Here is an 18382-nt window from a genome sequence, read left to right on the forward strand (position 1 = left end):
GGATGAGTGTATGCAGGAGAGGGAGCTGGAGTCTGCGAGGATGTGTGAATGAGATGGAGCTGGTTGTGCTGTAGCAGCACAGAATGGTTTGTGGGTTACACAGAGATGCAGGCCATACTGTGCTGCGGCAGTAACGCCTGGACAGACGGGCATCTGTGGAACCATCCAGAAGAGTGTGTGTGTATGGGATCCACCTGCCTCGTCACTGGCTGCCTTGCTGTAGCAGCACGTAAATATTGGAGTTAAAACTACTGCTGAAGCCTCCAGTATTGCTCGTGCTGCTGAAGCAAAGCTGACCGCTCGCCGCGAGTCTGTCTGCATGCATCCCTCACGCGCAGCACGGGAGAGCGATGCGCAGGAGGAGGAGGGGAGACACCGAGAGGGACGCAGTGTGTCATCTTTATGACAGGTACAGACATGAGGTTTTAAGTTGCTTTTGTCCATTTTATTTCCATTCTAATTCATTTTACAACTAGGACTGTTGTATTTTATAGTTCATTGCTTTGGAACATGTTCATGCATTTTTATATCCATTTGAACTATCTTTGCACATTAAATTTCTTGTTTGCATGATTTAGTTGGCCCCATAATGCTTTACTTTTTTATGTAAACTCATGTGCTGCATTTTCTAATAAACGTTTTGAAAAGGGTGAACCTTTTTATTTTATTCTCATGTTTCAGTCCTTGTAAGTTACCACACACAACTAGGCTACCATCCCTCTGGGCACAGATGTCAGTCCTTGTAAGTTACCACACACAACTAGGCTACCATCCCTCTGGGCGCAGATGTCAGTCCAATGTCTAGTTTTGATTTACATTTGGATGAGTTGTCAACTAATGTGAAATCAACAAAATTAACCATATCATTGGATTTAGGTTTTAAAATTTGGTGCAAAAAAAATAAATGCTCTCAACTTGAATCTTTTTGCTAATCCAATTAGTTTTTAGGTGAGGGACGTAGGTTGAAATGTGGAAACAATGTTGATTCAACCAGTTTTTGCCCAGTCGGATGCTGTGTGTCCTTTCACGCCAAACAAACTCATGGGGTTATGCCAATTATCTTCAGAGAAAACCCAACTATTGAAATGATGCAAATAAGTTTCTCAATCTACCATATATTTGATCTCTATAAGGTGTATAACTTGCACCAGCTCTTGTGAAAATGTTCCACATTAGACCTATACCCTTACACTGCTGACTTAAGTTCACAAATCATCTGAGTATTATTTTATGCAAGGATAGGCCTGTGTGATAGCTTCCAATCACCTGTGTAGGCCTAAAGCAAGCCACACTGTTGTCTAATTTGCATCAGTTCATTTTGAATGGTTAGCATATGTGGGCCTTTTCAGAGGGTAAGTTGGCTTTTCTGGATTTTATTTTTATATTCCACACACTGATAATGTCAAGATCTGTTTTAATATGTATAGTAATTTAACCCTCATTGAGGCTTTTGGGGGTGGTTGTCTTTTCAGCCAGAGTAAATGACCGTAGCCAAATGGCTAGATAACTGAATCCAATTTGGCCATTGGCCTATACATTTTAGCAAGCCATAGGCTGAAGATTTATAACCTTGTGTACAATTAGCCTAATATTTCTAGCATCTATCATCACTTTGCCAAACACTCGTGAATGTTACCTGCGAGCTTGTCATACGACGAGTTTCACACCTTTCTACAGCGGTAAAGTCACCGGTGGTCCTATTTCCAATTGGGACAACCTGAAAAATCTGGGTGGGGCTCATGGGCAAACAGGAAGACTACCGCAGCGTAGCGGTCGCATATAGGCCCATCATTAGCATAACTTTGATACAAGTCTAAAAAAGGTCCGTAATATTTTTGAGCCCATACGAGTTCCTGCAAGGCCATGCACGATCACACTCACCAAATGTAATCTGCAGAGAGGCTATAACACTTGGTCTATACTTTTGTCAATTGTTATTTAGATAGGCTGATCAAGCATCCAATTTCACCTATCAGGGAACTTGGCCTAGCCTATTTGAAATGTCCCAAATACGTTTAAAAGCGGATAGTCTACATATTGGTTGTGCCAGCTAACATGGACAAAAGGCTTTTATCACTCATGTCCTAAACCCAGTCGCCTGTTATCAAGATGAGCCCAGCTACCATCCGTAGTCTAAAATCAGAGGATGAGATTTTCAGTCGAATGTCTTAACCAAACAACACCATCCCTATATTCTAGTGTGTATTTTACTATTGTGAAACTTCAGTAAATACATTTTCTGATCTCTGGCTTGATTTGGAACCACACATTTTGTGACAAGCAAATGACGCTGAGCGATGCAATGCCATTTGAAGAGAAAAGGGCTTATCAAACTGCCATGGACAGAAACCGAGTCATGGTTTTAGCAGTGCATGGGTTATGCTTGCATATCTTATTTTTAGGCTAATTGTAACTTTCTTTTGCTATAAGAAAATAAAGCAATGTGTTCCATTTTGTCTCTGGCAAATAGGCCTTAAGCACGTCACACATTGCGCTCTACCATCTCGAAAGTATGCACACGCAGCCCACGAGTTATGCTATATTTTAAATGCTACATATGAAGAAAACAAAATCAATTAAATGCTGAAATAAGACGATCGTTAAATTATTTTTGCAAACTTATTCACCAGAGGCGATAGCCTAAATTTCTCAGGGGACTTTATTGTAAACAGGCCGTGGGTATAGACTGCTTTACCTGCTCGAAAAGAGTCCTGTGCATTTATATTTCACTTCCCAACCTTTGTCACTGAAGGTTATTATCGAAAGAATATTATACTTTTTATTTAGGCTATTTGGGGTATTTTCTCTTCAAACTATTTTGAAGAGCACCCATTTCGTTTTATTAATTCCTATTCATAGTCAAATATATTTTAATAATCTGCCAAATGACTTTTTGCTTTATGTTGTGCAATTACTTAATAATGTTTAGTTAAAGGCCTATTTAGGCTACGTCTTACAATGCCTTTGAAATATAACATTTTGTATTTTTGGGAATCCAAAAGTGTTTGCCAGGCATTCTGTATAGTATCTCGTTGCTCATTTGATTTCATCTGGTCAGCTATAGGCTACCAATAATTTGTTAATGTTTTATTCTGGCCATGCATTCACATGTTCCTTCATATGAGACAAATCATTTTACTTTAGAAATTATACAATTCACTAGTCAGATTTCTGGAAAGGAATTGTAGGCTATAGCTATTGTAATATATTCTTAAACGCCTGATGTTTATCATAATAGTACTGTAATATCATTTATTTGGTCGATAACGTTTTGGGGTCTAAATATGACTTCGGTGGCTTATTTAATTGCAAAGAGGCCTTTCGGAGCCACAGTTCTGTTGATTGCGCGCCATAGACCATTAGGGTAGCCCTTTATGCTATTCCCACTGAAAATGATTCAATATGTTGAATTTAGTTGGATTTTTAAGCGTTAATAGAAAGTGTTAGAAAAATACGGTAGGCCTACGATAATCATTATATAAGATCGTTATGCATGCTGGCACCAAGTCGTCGTCATGCCATCACCCAATATTTTGGGTGTATTTAGATAAATGCATCGATTGCCAAATTTCATAATATCAGTATATGTATTTATTTGAAGTAGCCTATTAGATATGTTATTTAGTTATTATAGTAAAGAGGAAGACCAACTTTACATTTTCATCCGTTATTTGCCTGGTAACAGTAGGGCTATATATAGCCTAGGCCTATACATGCCGTGACGTTGGTACTGAATTCTGGTCGGTGCTTACATCAGGTTTTTGTTGTGGTCTGATCCTGGGATTTCCATCCGGATTTCGTTCCTTCAGAAAAATTAAAACCGCACATGTCCAATGGACACGTCCAATGGATGCACTGCCCAATTTTCATTAAAACGTATGGCCAATGTAGGCCTATATTGTTGCTTCTAGACAATGTTGCATGTGGGATGGATCTATTGAGTATAGCCTGTTTAAAGTAAGAATTGCTCCTCCGTCATCTACTTGCAACATGCATAGACTGCATAACGGGCCAGTCGGCAAACCATGGCCATATGACAATCCGTGGCATTCAATGTTGCGCACACATTGACATTCACTGGGACAGTTGATTAAATCAATTTAATCCCATACATGTTTAATTAGTTGTTCTAAATGGAATTTAAGAATTAGATTTGGCTCATTGCCTTTCAATTTTGCACAAAAAAAATATAGGCCCAATGCATACGGCCAAAAAACAATCGTCATTCTGATCATAACGTAACCTAGGCCTAAAGGCCAATACATAATGTTTTTGAATAATGCAAATTAAGTTACTATATGTTATATTTAGACAAGCGAAGACGGTTTTTTTTCTATAGGCCTAGTTATGCAACATTCAACCTTGGCCCCCGTGGAGGTTAAATCGCGCAGTGATGACCGATCCACGGGGAAGACAAACATCAAACGAGCCATCAAACGAGCATTTGAACGCCTGTGCGGGTGCATGGTATTTCATGTCACGTGAGCAGTGTGCAGGCGCACCAATTGAAGCTTCACTTATGACCTTGACCGGTAAAGTAGCCTACACGTGCGAAAAAAAGTGCCTCCACAATTTGTGAAATCCCCTCAGTCACTCAAAAATAAAGATGAAGGAAAAGACCAAATTTATGTTTTATTAGGCAAAAAAATGAGTCTAGTGACAGGGTATGAGGCATTATGACAACTCAACAGATGGTCAATTAAAGTAAGGCAAAAATAAACGACAGCACTTAAACTCGATGTAAATATTATTCCTATCCTACAATCTAGCCTGTGGAATGTATAGTAAAAGAAATATCCTGAGGTGACAGACTGACCTGTGTGATCGATCATATGGCTTGGAGAAGGATGGATGGTGCTCCTGGTCAGAGCTGATGCTTAACACTCACCAGAATAGCGTTCTCAAATGACAACATTTAATGTACTGCAATAGTGTTTTGATTTAACTTAGTGTTATATGGTTGTTCTACGTTTAGATATATATATATATATATATAAATAAATTCACAAAGCATGATACATATGTGCTTCTAAATACTTGAATAGCTTTCTAGTGTTTGCTATAAATCTACTTATAGCATGGACATTGCTTGCTTCAGATCCATGTAGCAAAAATAACACTCGGGAAATCTAAAGAAATTTCCAACGGCTAAGAAATTCGCTAGTTGTGTTTACAAGGCGGTCAAGAAAATCGGCAGGTGTCTTAAAGAGGTTCGGGATACAGTTCAGAAACGCACCCACCAGGCAACGCAGGCATCCACTACCTCTCCCCAGCACTGCCACGCACCGTGAGCCAGTTCCAGCCATCCAGCCAGCACTGGCAGGTAGACATGGCCGAGCGAGGAGATTTGGGCTGACACCGCGGTCAGGCTGTCCGGCTGCAGAAGGACCAGGGCGCATAAAAGGCACACAAAACACACGACCACTCTCCCCAGCGCTCTGACGCCGGAATGCGGGGTCGTTGAGCTATACACGCCACCCTCGTGCGGAACGGAGAGCTTGTCCACATCTTTGAGCTTCATCGAGTCCCAGTTTTTGACGTCAAAATTCCTGACCAGGGGACCGACGTCCATGTCTGTCCGTGAGGGCAGCGGAGTTTCCCGGACAACGCGCAACTTCTCCCTGAACTCCTGCATCTGCTCGAGAAAGCAAAGGGGTTCGGTCACATTCCTGAAGGACTCGGCGATGCTGAGAGCGCGCTTCTGCTCCTCCAACGCATCGCTCAATTTATTGATCTCTGGGTCGTAGGCTTGCATCACCACCAACTTCAGCGTCTCAAAATCAGAGAGGATCTCGTTCTTTTTGTGGTCCAGGGCGTTGATCAGTTTGACAAAATATTCGGTTACTTTCTCTGCGTCCCTGGAAACTAACTGGAGCGCCTTTTTCTTACTGGCTTCCAGTGTCTCCAGGCAGGATAGAATATCCGTGCTGTGCCAGCTCTCCACTCCCTGGGACAGCTCCTCAAATGCGGATTTCTCCTGCTCGTATGCGTCTTCCAGGGCACAGAATGTATGTCCTTTATGGTCGTCAGTTGTTGCACAAAATCCACAAATAAGTTTCAAGTCTGTGGCACAGAATATATTAAGCGGTTGACCACTGTGGTGTTTGCACAGGGCCATCCTGGGCAACACTCTGATTTTGTTGTATTTCTCAACGATTCCACGTAACGAGTAGTTGATCTGGAGGCTGTTTATGCCGTTTTGAGGAGTCTCCTTGCGGCAACTGGGGCATTTGAACGGGGGTCTCCAAACAGGTCCTCGGTTGTTCCCCTCCAGAATCCCCTCCAAGCACTTCTTGCAGAAGCTGTGTGAGCACGGCAGAACTCGGGGGTCCTCAAAGAGACAGCAGCAAATTGGGCAAGTCAGGTCCTCCTCTAGAAGCTCCATGGTGTTCTGAAATAAAATACAACCAGGATTGAGTGGCGAATAAATCGAAAATAAGATCAATACACTATCCGTCAGTTAAACATACCCGTTTGTTTAGCTACATCACCCAACAGCGCAATCATTCACAGGTAGTGATGGTGGAAATGCACATCACTAGAATTACGCGTGACAACACTTTGGATAAAACGCACAGACTATCCACTCCAGCGACTGGTGTTAAAATTCAGCCACCCTAAAAAAGGAAAATGAGAGGTGTCGATGTACCCGCGTAAAATATGAAAACAGAAAGCGCAGTGGAACGTCATGCCTAGATGTATAGACTATTTGGCTACAGTGAAAAACCTATCGCAACGGTCCCTATTTTTTTTCCTATGTTCAACGACCTAGTTTAGTGTTCACACTAGATTTGTTTTTTTTATGAGACGGGATATCACGCAATCACGACACAGCCGTTTCATCCAACTGGTCTATATATAGATGAGATGGTAACGACTAAGTTCCCACTCACTTTAGATTTGACTTCTGATTTAATGTTAATAGCCTGCTGAAACGTATCCTTAGCAATATAAGCTATGCTGCATAAACACAAACTTCCACCAACGATTACCACTCAGTATAAACAAGTTTCAGTCTATAAATTAGATCACACACGAGTATGTCCTATTGGCACGGTATTGAGGATGGTTATGACAGCTTTTGCAAGCGTATAGCAACATGCAACTGGACAAAAAAAACACTTACCAGCTGCTGAGACGCACAGTGCAACGCAATCATGGCGCTTGTTGCTGTGCAGACTTCGCCCTTTCCGGGAGAAAAAATTAACCATTTCATGACCACAGCACTACACTAGCGAACCTTCCAGCTCCAAATAGCGCGCACTATAGTACGCGCCTGATACAGTGGCGCGCAGAAAGTAAAAACATCTCAGTGATATTAATGGCAGCGTTTTTTTAAGTACATATTTTTTTATTTTAAAGAACAAGATGCGTTTTATTTTTCAGTAGGAACAATATGGAGGATCCCTGCAAATTGGAGAGGGGAGGCGGGCTGTTGCTATGCAAAACATTTTTACAGCGTGAAAGATTGTCAACCATTAGGTTCTTAGTCACCCGGCTTTTGATCACTGCCTCTATCGCACCATTTGTATACGTCATTATGAACTTGAAGTAACGTTAATCGATTCTTATGTGTGAAGTTTGAACGTCAGGCAATAGTGCATGTCAATTTGCATTGTAATTTTCATCCCCACTGATACCCAGTGCATGGATACAAAGTAGCCTATTGGAAGTGCTCTCAAAAGACTTGGTGATAGGCTACTGAACTGACTCCTTTTTTAACTGACGACATGTAGGCCTACCCAGCAACAATATTGGTGCTCATTACAGACATTTGCCCCGTTATTTGATCCCAGATGGAATTCCCACTCTACACACATTTGATCATGCCATGTGTCCCAAGCTTGACACATTGATAACCAATTGCTACTAAGTCACGTGTAAAAAAAACATTTTGACCTTGATTTTCTTCCCTTGTTTCCATGCCATCAGGAACCGCTGCTTTATAAGCAATGTGATTGGACGCATTGGAAAGGAGCGCATATATGGCTCATGACACTGTGGTATGACTGCCACCAGGTGTCGCTGGTTCATTATGATGGTAGTTTTCTCATGAGCTCCTTCAGCTCTTGTTGACTTCTTCGGCGTGACTATTTCCGGATAATATTTTAGCACAAGAATGGCTGCACTGTTTACGTGTTGTCTGGGATGCTGCGGAGATGGGGGAACGGGGCATATTCTCCTCAAAGAAATGCCTAACGTCCAGTTAGACACGCATCATATGGGTGAGAGGAAATATTTCTGACGGTTCGTTGTTTTAAGCTGTAAATCTTCGAGAGAATGCCGATGGGGTTAACCTAGCTTACTGTTCAGCTGGCTGTTTTTGACAACGCCGTCGTAAATAAAATACAAATATAGATTTTTTTTCTTGTACAGGCACGGATGTGGTCATCGTGAAGAGTGGCCGGAGGATATGTGGCACCGGGGGTTGCCTCGCCAACGCTCCCCTGCACCAAAACAAGAGTTACTTTGAGTTCAAGATCCAGTCCACAGGTAATGATTGAACATGAGTCCATGTAACGTTACTGTCCACCTGCAGGTCTTTGTGTGGGAGATCAAATAGATAAGGAACTATGAGGAATATCCTTTGGTGTGCGCGCATCAGGCAGGGTAGCTTTGGGACGTAACATCGGGAGTTTGTATAATATAATAACAATTCCCCGAGTTGTGATTCACTCTGGTGGCTGGTAACGGGAAATGACCTTAACTTTACAATATAGCCGGCATCACCAAAAAAAAAACGGACTGTCAACAAAATATGTATAATCTCTAGAAACTATACTTACCAGATGTAAAGTGAAATGTGTCCCTCGCTATAAAATGGACGTCTGAATCCAACTTTTGTCCTGAGTGACTTTTCGTAACAGGTTAGGATAAGACAGGTCTACAGCTACAATATGACGATGGTCATGGCTATAATGGATCCATCATGTCATGGCGACTTTGGTCATCGGGTCTAACGGTCATCTTGCGCTGAACTGCGCATGTGCATGCCTTCAAATCAAAGGCACTCCTTCGATGTAAGTTGTTTTTGACAAATGAAAACGTGTCAGTTTTTCACGAGGTTTGAGTAATGGCATGTTCAACTACTTAAGACATTTTCTTGAATCTAGGTTGTGCCTTTTAGATTGAGAAAATGAACAACTAAGGAATAATTTTTTATTTCTTATTGACTTTACAAACCCTGGCCTGTTTGGCCTTGAAGTGGAGGAGGACCAGGTGCTTGTAAGGGCACATATGACAGACAGGTAGGATTCCAGCTGAGGTGGTTTAATAACCTTGATTCACATAAAGCAGGAATGGCACAGCACAGAGTATGTGTTAAAGCACAAGGTATGGTTTAAATTGTTTTAACCAAGAGTGTGTGTGGTTCTGAAAAAAAGGAAATGAAATACAATAGTAAATGGCCGGTATAAGCTTAATACAACCTCCAATTACATGATCTGTAAAGAATACGGCTACAATAGGTTATGTGCTGCACAGGACAACACGGCTGTGACTTCACTAATGAAAGAAGATCAGATGGGTGCAGCCACACAGCACCATGATCCTCACACAACTGCATATATATATTACATATGCACGCACCGAACCAGTCAGAAGTTTGGACACACCTACTCAAGGGTTTTTCTGTATTTTACTATTTTCTACATTGTAGAATAATAGTGAAGACATCAAAACTATGAAATAACACAGATGGAATCATGTAGTAACCAAAAAAGCATTAAACAAATCTAAATATGTTTTATTTTCTTCAAAGTAGCCACCCTTTGCCTTGATGACAGCTTTGCACATGCTTGGCATTCTCTCAACCAGCTTCACGTGGAAGGCTTTAGCAACAGTCTTGAAGGAGTTCCCACATATAATGAGCACCTGTTGGCTGCTTTTCCTTCAATCTGCGGTCTTAACTCATCCCAAACCATCTAAATTTGATTGTGGAGGCCAGGTCATCTGATACAGCACTCTTATCACTTTCCTTCTTGGTCAAATAGCCCTTACACAGCCTGGATGTGTGTTGGGTCATTGTCCTGTTGAAAAACAAATGATAGTCCCATTAAGCTCAAACCAGATGGGATGGCGTATCGCTACAGAAGGCTGTGGTAGCCATGCTGGTTAAGTGTGCCTTGAATTCTAAATTAATCACTGGCAGTATCACTAGCACCCCCACACCATCACACCTCCTCAATGCTTCACGTTGGGAACCACAAATGCAGAGATCATCCATTCACCTGCTCTGCGTCTCACAAAGACACGGCAGTTGGAACCAAAATCTCAAATTTGGACTCATCAGAACAAAGGACAGATTTCCACCTGTCTAATGTCCATTACTCGTGTTTCTTGGCCCAGGCATGTCTCTTCTTATTATTGGTGAACTTTAGTATCAATCAAATGTATTTATAACGCCCTTCCTACATCAGCTGATGTCAAAGTGCTGTACAGAAACCCAGCCTAAAACCCCAAACAGCAAGCAATGCAGGTGTAGAAGCACGGTGGCTTAACTCCCTAGAAAGGCCAGTAGTGGTTTCTTTGCAGCAATTCGACCATGAAGGCCTGATTCACGCAGTCTCCTCTGAACAGTTGATGATGAGTAATCTGTTACTTGAACTCTGAAGCATATTGGGCTGCAATTTCTGAGGCTGGTACCTCTAATGAACTTATTCTCTGCAGCAGTGGTAACTCTGAGTCCTTTCCTGTGGCGGTCTTCATGAGAGCCAGTTTCATCATAGCGCTTGATGGTTTTTGTGACTGGACTTGAAGAAACTTTCAAAGTTCTTGAAATGTTCCATATTGACGGACCTTCATGTCTTAAAGTAATGACGGACTGTCGTTTCTCTTAGCTTATTTGAGCTGTTCTTGCCATAATATGGACTTAGCCCTATTTGGTAAAATACCGTCTTCTGTTGTGTGAAATTCATAGATTAGTGCCTACTTAATTTATTTAAATTGACTTGATTCCCTTATTTGAACTGTAACTCAGTAAATTTGTTGGATGTTGCGTTTTTTATATTTTTGTTCAGTACAATTACTTCTTTCTCAGAGATCACCCAGCGTGCATCTACTTCACATCACCGGTGGGCGGCGCTACAGCTCTCCTATGATGAACTCATATTTATTCTCCATAGTCTTTCATACAGGTGTGTTTCGCAAGCATTCCCGGAAGTCGCTCTCAGATTTTAGCTAACCCTATTTCAAACCCTGCTTCCGCTAGATGGCTCTATTATCCTTACGTTGTTTGTCATTCGCATTAAACCAGACAGGAAGAGGCGACGCGAAAGGGTTTACTCTGCCCAAAAACTGTCTGTATGGAGGTCAATGAGTATCGATCTTGGTCAACAAATGTAATTTCTAATTTGCCACCTGAGGCTTATTTGATCAAATATACGTTATGTAATGGTTAGGTTGTTATGAATGTACTGATAAGTGGACGCACGTGGCATTTCGGCAAGGTTGTGCCTGTTCACACTTATCTGTCCTCTCATTGGCTATAATGGTCCCACCTGGTGTTGCCTCCGCTCGCCGCCTGCCTTCCATCTTTGAGGACAGGGATTTATATTGTTAGTGTCACTCGACCATCTTGTTAAAATAATAGATATTTTATTAAACTGCACGGCTGGTAATACACTTGGCCCCCGGCGACCGGTTCGTACATAAAACATCCTCCATTCAGGCTGGAGAAGTAGTTTCCTTAATTGAATGTCCCGCCGGCTTAAAAAAGAGAATATGCATAACGTTTTAACAAAACACATTAGTTCACCACAATGCTAGAGTGGCTAATGCTACTTGCTGCGCATCGCTTTCATCCTGTGGTAAACAGACTGCTTCAACCTGATTGGCTGAATTGGAATATTGTGTTTTAAGACAGTATGCATATTAACCATTTTTAGGTTGGCGTGCCATTAAATCAGTTTAAGGAGGAAAATTACGCATTTGCAGCCTGAATGGATGATGTTTTATGTACGAACAGGTCGCAGGGGACACGAGTGTATTTATTATCAGCTCTGCAGTTTAATGCAGGACGTCGATGACAAACGACGTAAGGATAATAGCGCCATCTGGCGGAATCAGGGCTACAGACAGATCTCGGTCCACTCCAGTGGTTCTAGGATTTACAGTACACACCCTCCACTGGGGGTACGTGTGGGTAGAAGTCTACATACTTACTGTCCTGAACCAGCCTGGTTACACACCAACCATAGTTGCTGGAAGCGATACTGGAAAGCAAAAAAAGCCAGTCCAAGCTAGCCAAAACATTGACTAGAAGGAATGCTCTCCTCGTAGTCGAAACGACCATATACCAATATAGTTCCACCTCTGAACTTCAAATAAAATGGTTTGAAGACCAGCACTGTACATTTTGTGTTGGCAAGCTTGTTTTTAAAGGTTCTGACATCTGTGTGCAGGTATATGGGGGATAGGTGTGGCAACTCAGAAGGTGAACCTGAACCAGGTCCCCATGGGGCAGGACATCAACAGCCTTGTCCTGAGGCATGATGGCTCGATGTATCACAACAACGAGGAGAAGAACCGCCTCCCTGCCAATAGCCTTCCACAGGAGGGGGACATTGTGGTGAGTGGACTGGTCAGGTGTAGTGCAACTAAGCCTGTTGTATACATATACTCAAGGTCTTTATTAAAGCGTTAATGAACATGCTCTGTAACATCTCAAACAAAGCAAGGAAAGCACATGGCATAATTGAAACACAGCAATATTCTGATAAAAGGTAGTCCAACACCAACTACATGGGCAAAAAAAGGAATGTGACAAACTTACTTACTCAGTAACGCATCCATGTTATACAAAGAAAAAAACATTAGTCTTTAGCTTTAAACTACACAATAAACATGTTCTCCAAACACTACACAGTCATGCTTGCAGTCAGAGTGGAAGAGGTGAAGTGGGTGGGTCCACTCCTGTCCACTTGTCCACGTAGGAAACGGTGATAAGCAGGTCAATAATGCAATGGGACAACAACTCCCATTGTTCGGTCGGAGATGAATTAGTATCTCTGTTCCAGTCCATTAGGTTGTCACACTGATTATGGACAGGTGAGGCTACTTAAGGTGTTTTGGAGGAAGTCCCACCTCTATAGAGGTAGATTGGGCCAGGCCAGAGATCAAGTAGAATTGTTTTACTCACATGTGTCGAATACAACAGTGAATGCTTACTTACCAGCCCCAACAATGCAGTTTAAAAAAATATGGCTAAGAATAACAAATAAAAGTTACAAGTAGTTAAAGATCAGCAGTAAAATAACAATAGGGAGACTATGTACAGAGTCAATGTGTGCGGGCACCGGTTAGTTGAGGTATTATGTACATGTAGGTAGAGTTATTAAAGTGATTATGCATAGATGATAACAGAGTAGCAGTGGTATAAAAGCGGAGGAGAGGGGGGACAATGTAAATAGTCTGGGTAGTCATTTGATTAGGTGTTCAGGAGTCTTATTGCTTGGGGATAGAAGCTGTTTAGATGCCTCTTGGACCTGTACATAATGAAGAGATGCTCATGTCTCTGCCCAATGGGAGTCGCTGTCCCAAAGTCAGGAAGGCAGGCGACAAGCTTAGGTCCAAAATAAACCCATAGAAACACATTGGGCTTATTTTGGCAAGAGTAAAACCTTTTGATTTACCTCTTCCTCTCTGGACAGGCTAAGGGGAAATTCAGCCAGAAGGTGTACAGGGAATCTAATCAGTTGTTTTTTCGTCTCAGGGCATCACATACGACCATGTGGAGCTGAATCTCTATCTGAATGGGAAGAATATGCACTGTCCAGCTTCAGGGATCAGAGGCACCGTGTTCCCAGTGGTTTATGGTGAGTGTGTGTGTGTGTACACAGCTGCATGCACAGGGACCTTCATGGTCCAAACATACCAAGACAGTCGTGAAGAGGGCACGACAAAACCTTTCCCCCCTCAGGAGACTGAAAAGATTTGGCATGGGTCCCCAGATCCTTAAACGGTTCTGCAGCTTGCACCATCGAGAGCGTCCTGACCGGTTGGATCACCGCCTGGTATGGTAACTGCTCGGTATCTGACCATAAGGCGCTACAGAGGGTAGTGCGGATGGCCCAGTACATCACTGGGGCCAAACTTCCTGCCATCCAGGACCTATATAATAGACAGAGTGAGAGGAAAGCCCATTAAATTGTCAGAGACTTCAGTCACCCAAGTTATAGATTTATTTCTCTGCTACCGCACAGCAAGTGGTACTGGAGTGCCAAGTCTAGGACCAAAAAGCTCCTCAACAGCTTCTACCCCCAAGCCATAAGACTGCTGAACAATTAATAAAATCGCCACTGGACAATTTACATTGACCCCCCCCATCTCTTTTGTACACTGCCGCTACTCGCTGTTTATTATCTATGCATGGTCACTTCACCCCTACCTACATGTACACATTACCTCAACTAGCCTGTACCCCTGCACACTGACTCCGTACCAGTGCCCCCTGTATATAGCCTCGTTATTCTTATTGTGTTACTTTTTATTATTACTTTTTACTTCAGTCTACTTGGTAAATATTTTTTTTAACTCTTCTTGCACTGCACTGTTGGTTAAGGGCTTGTAAGTAAGCATTTCACGGTCAAGTCTACACTTGTTGTATTCAGCGCATGTGACATGTTGATTTGATTCTTTCTCAGGAGGGAAAACTACCAATATCAAAGTTTTATTCATATTTTATTATTTCTCTTAACTTGTATTAACATAATATATGTTAACCCTTGCTCTCCATTTTGTTCATTCCCAGTGGAAAAAAACAGGCTCAAATGCCTAGTAAATCTGCCCCTAAAATATTTATGGTTCTATTTTTCTGCCACAAGAGGGCAGTAAGTACAAAGCTGAAACTGACATCCTTCCTTTTGGTAGCATATGATGTTAAGGTAATTTAATACTACTGTTTATTTGTTGTTGCTGGCACACAGGATTTACCATGTGGTTCCTAACGCTGAAGTGCTAAATTGAGATCCAGTCAGTGAGTTATACCTATTAAAGTATCCTACTGAACACTGACTTGTTGATTTGATCTTTCTCTTCTGTCCCAGTGGATGACAGCGCCATCTTAGACTGCCAGTTCAGTGACTTCTACCATACGGCGCCGCAAGGCTTTGAGAAGATTCTGTTCGAGCAGCAGATTTTCTGACCAGCACCTCCTTATACCTCCAGGCCTTTACACACACACACAACCCTCAGCGCTCCTTGTTGCTCCGCAGAGATCTGTGACCCACACTCTCGTCCCAGCTGGTTTGAGTATCCCTCTGTATGTGTTCTGGTTACTCTGCTTTAAAGCTGTTCTGGGTCCAGTTGGTTTAGCTCTTGGTTGATGCCAATACTGGAGCAGTAAGAAAATTGATCCCAAGTCAGCGGTGAAGGGCATTGAGTAGCCAAAGTGGTGTGTGTGTGTGTGCATTTGCAGCTGAAAGACAGTCAAGTTAGTCAATATTGCTTTGCTTCCGTTGTAATCATCCTGCATTGCAACAATTTGTTATGGTTGCTGCTGCTTTCTGAAAAGAGTTTAAACAATGTTTATGTGTTGAGTCTGACAGTATTGTTGTGCAATCACTACACATGTCCATTGGTCTGGACCAGAAGCCATGTTGAGTGTTCTTTACTGCTACCTATGTATGGTTTGATTATGGAATCTCAATGAACTCTTAATGCCATACTGATATGTGGGGGCATACACACCCCAAAATATATATACAAATTGTATTTGTTTATAGCTGACACTAATGTTCGATGTTTTGTTTCCCTAATAATTGACATTGATTTAGTTATTCGTATTTAGATTTTTCATATTTTAATCATGATCTGTCACTTAAAGTAATTTGTCACGGCTCTGATGGTTATTCCAAATTGGGGTTGGGTAGGTTACTTTCTGAATGTAATCCTTTCCAGTTACTAGTTACCCGTCAAATTCTAATCAGAGGCGCAACTTTTGGATTGCCCAAACTCCGTAACGTATTCTGATTACTTCTGGATTACATTCCTTTTAAGAGGTGTTAGAAAATGTGAAAGTAATCCAAGAAGTAATCTAGTTTTTCTAAATGATCTGTGATCTTATAGCAATTTTGCTGTTACTCCCTAACCCTGTATTTGTGGATGTGACATTGTCCTACCCTACTATATTTCAACCGTCAGATGAACACATATCTCCTTTTGAAGTGTGAAAACTGTCTCAAATGTTAAACGCTTGTTTTAGTTTGCACTAATGAGATGTGTTGAATATTAACCCACACCTGAATACTTATTGTCTAATACAATAAAGAAACTTGTCTCTAGAATCATGTAATTATTTTGGAACTCATTGGTTTAATGGTATGTGGGTGTTTGTTTTAGAAAGGGTTAAAAACATTAAACAAATTGGGGCTAAGCTTTTGGCACAACACCTAACGGTGCTTTCACACTTGGTCACTTTCAGACAATTTTTGTGAACTCAGTGCGGTTCGCTTCTTTCTTTGTACAGTGTGAACACTCCAAAGGAACTCAGACTGCTCAAAAGAGCCACCGAACTGAACTGAGACCATCTTGAGATGTGGTCTGAGTTTGGTTTGCTTGAATTCTGCAGTCTGGTTCCTTTTTATTTTATAGGACAATGTGAACGCAAAGCTCCCCAGGTTCACTTGTCATTATTCCCACACTAGACTACTGCAACCCTGTTTCCCCTGCCATAAACCCTGACACACTAGACTACTGCAACACCATTCCCCCTGCCATAAACCCTGACACACTAGACTACTGCAACACCATTCCCCCTGCCATAAACCCTGACACACTAGACTACTGCAACACCATTCCCCTGCCATAAACCCTGACACACTAGACTACTGCAACCCTGTTTCCCCTGCCATAAACCCTGACACACTAGACTACTGCAACACCATTCCCCCTGCCATAAACCCTGACACACTAGACTACTGCAACCCTGTTTCCCCTGCCATAAACCCTGACACACTAGACTACTGCAACACCATTCCCCCTGCCATAAACCCTGACACACTAGACAACTGCAACCCTGTTTCCCCTGCCATATACCCTGCCACACTAGACTACTGCAACCCTGTTTCCCCTGCCATAAACCCTGACACACTAGACTACTGCAACACCATTCCCCCTGCCATAAACCCTGACACACTAGACTACTGCAACACCGTTCCCCTGCCATAAACCCTGACACACTAGACTACAGCAACACCGTTCCCCCTGCCATATACCCTGACACACTAGACTACTGCAACACCATTCCCCTGCCATAAACCCTGACACACTAGACTACTGCAACACCATTCCCCCTGCCATAAACCCTGACACACTAGACTACTGCAACACCATTCCCCCTGCCATAAACCCTGACACACTAGACTACTGCAACACCGTTCCCCCTGCCATATACCCTGACACACTAGACTACTGCAACCCTGTTCCCCTGCCATAAACCCTGACACACTAGACTACTGCAACCCTGTTTCCCCTGCCATAAACCCTGACACACTAGACTACTGCAACACCATTCCCCTGCCATAAACCCTGACACACTAGACTACTGCAACCCTGTTTCCCCTGCCATAAACCCTGACACACTAGACTACTGCAACACCATTCCCCTGCCATAAACCCTGACACACTAGACAACTGCAACCCTGTTTCCCCTGCCATATACCCTGCCACACTAGACTACTGCAACCCTGTTTCCCCTGCCATAAACCCTGACACACTAGACTACTGCAACACCATTCCCCCTGCCATAAACCCTGACACACTAGACTACTGCAACACCGTTCCCCCTGCCATAAACCCTGACACACTAGACTACAGCAACACCGTTCCCCTGCCATATACCCTGACACACTAGACTACTGCAACCCTGTTTCCCCTGCCATATACCCTGACACACTAGACTACTGCAACACCATTCCCCCTGCCATATACCCTGACACACTAGACTACTGCAACCGTTTCCCCTGCCATAAACCCTGACACACTAGACTACTGCAACACCGTTCCCCTGCCATATACCCTGACACACTAGACTACTGCAACACCATTCCCCTGCCATAAACCCTGACACACTAGACTACTGCAACCCTGTTTCCCCTGCCATAAACCCTGACACACTAGACTACTGCAACCCTGTTTCCCCTGCCATAAACCCTGACACACTAGACTACTGCAACCCTGTTTCCCCTGCCATATACCCTGACACACTAGACTACTGCAACCCTGTTTCCCCTGCCATAAACCCTGACACACTAGACTACTGCAACACCGTTCCCCCTGCCATAAACCCTGACACACTAGACTACTGCAACACCATTCCCCCTGCCATAAACCCTGACACACTAGACTACTGCAACACCATTCCCCCTGCCATAAACCCTGACAC

At 42.7% G+C, this 18382-nt stretch overlaps 2 protein-coding genes across 5 annotated transcripts; one reads left to right on the top strand and one right to left on the bottom strand.

The window, feature by feature from the left end:
• Nucleotides 1-302: 302 nt before the first annotated feature.
• spryd7b (SPRY domain containing 7b) lies at nt 303-16283 on the top strand. Of its 2 annotated transcripts, none has more exons than XM_024410057.2 (5): nt 303-409; nt 8377-8493; nt 12402-12568; nt 13712-13814; nt 15045-16283. In XM_024410057.2, exons 1-5 carry the CDS (start codon nt 403-405, stop codon nt 15140-15142), a joined length of 492 nt encoding a protein of 163 aa, XP_024265825.1. In that variant the 5' UTR covers nt 303-402; the 3' UTR covers nt 15143-16283. The 2 variants fall into 2 exon arrangements, with proteins under 2 accessions (XP_024265825.1, XP_024265817.1); XM_024410049.2 differs by lacking the exon at nt 303-409 and adding an exon at nt 8033-8225.
• Nucleotides 4613-8932, bottom strand: trim13 (tripartite motif containing 13). 3 transcript variants are annotated; one of them, XM_024410043.2, is made up of 2 exons: nt 8787-8932; nt 4613-6391 (listed from the first exon to the last, which is right to left on the bottom strand). In XM_024410043.2, the coding sequence occupies exon 2, from the start codon at nt 6383-6385 to the stop codon at nt 5225-5227; it is 1161 nt and encodes a 386-aa protein (XP_024265811.1). In that variant the 5' UTR covers nt 6386-6391; nt 8787-8932; the 3' UTR covers nt 4613-5224. The 3 variants fall into 3 exon arrangements, with proteins under 3 accessions (XP_024265811.1, XP_024265804.1, XP_024265808.1); XM_024410036.2 differs by lacking the exon at nt 8787-8932 and adding an exon at nt 7127-7237; XM_024410040.2 differs by lacking the exon at nt 8787-8932 and adding an exon at nt 6471-7099.
• Nucleotides 16284-18382: the final 2099 nt, after the last annotated feature.

Source organism: Oncorhynchus tshawytscha, linkage group LG03, assembly GCF_018296145.1.
Source record: "Oncorhynchus tshawytscha isolate Ot180627B linkage group LG03, Otsh_v2.0, whole genome shotgun sequence".
NCBI classification, from domain to species: Eukaryota; Metazoa; Chordata; class Actinopteri; order Salmoniformes; family Salmonidae; genus Oncorhynchus; species Oncorhynchus tshawytscha.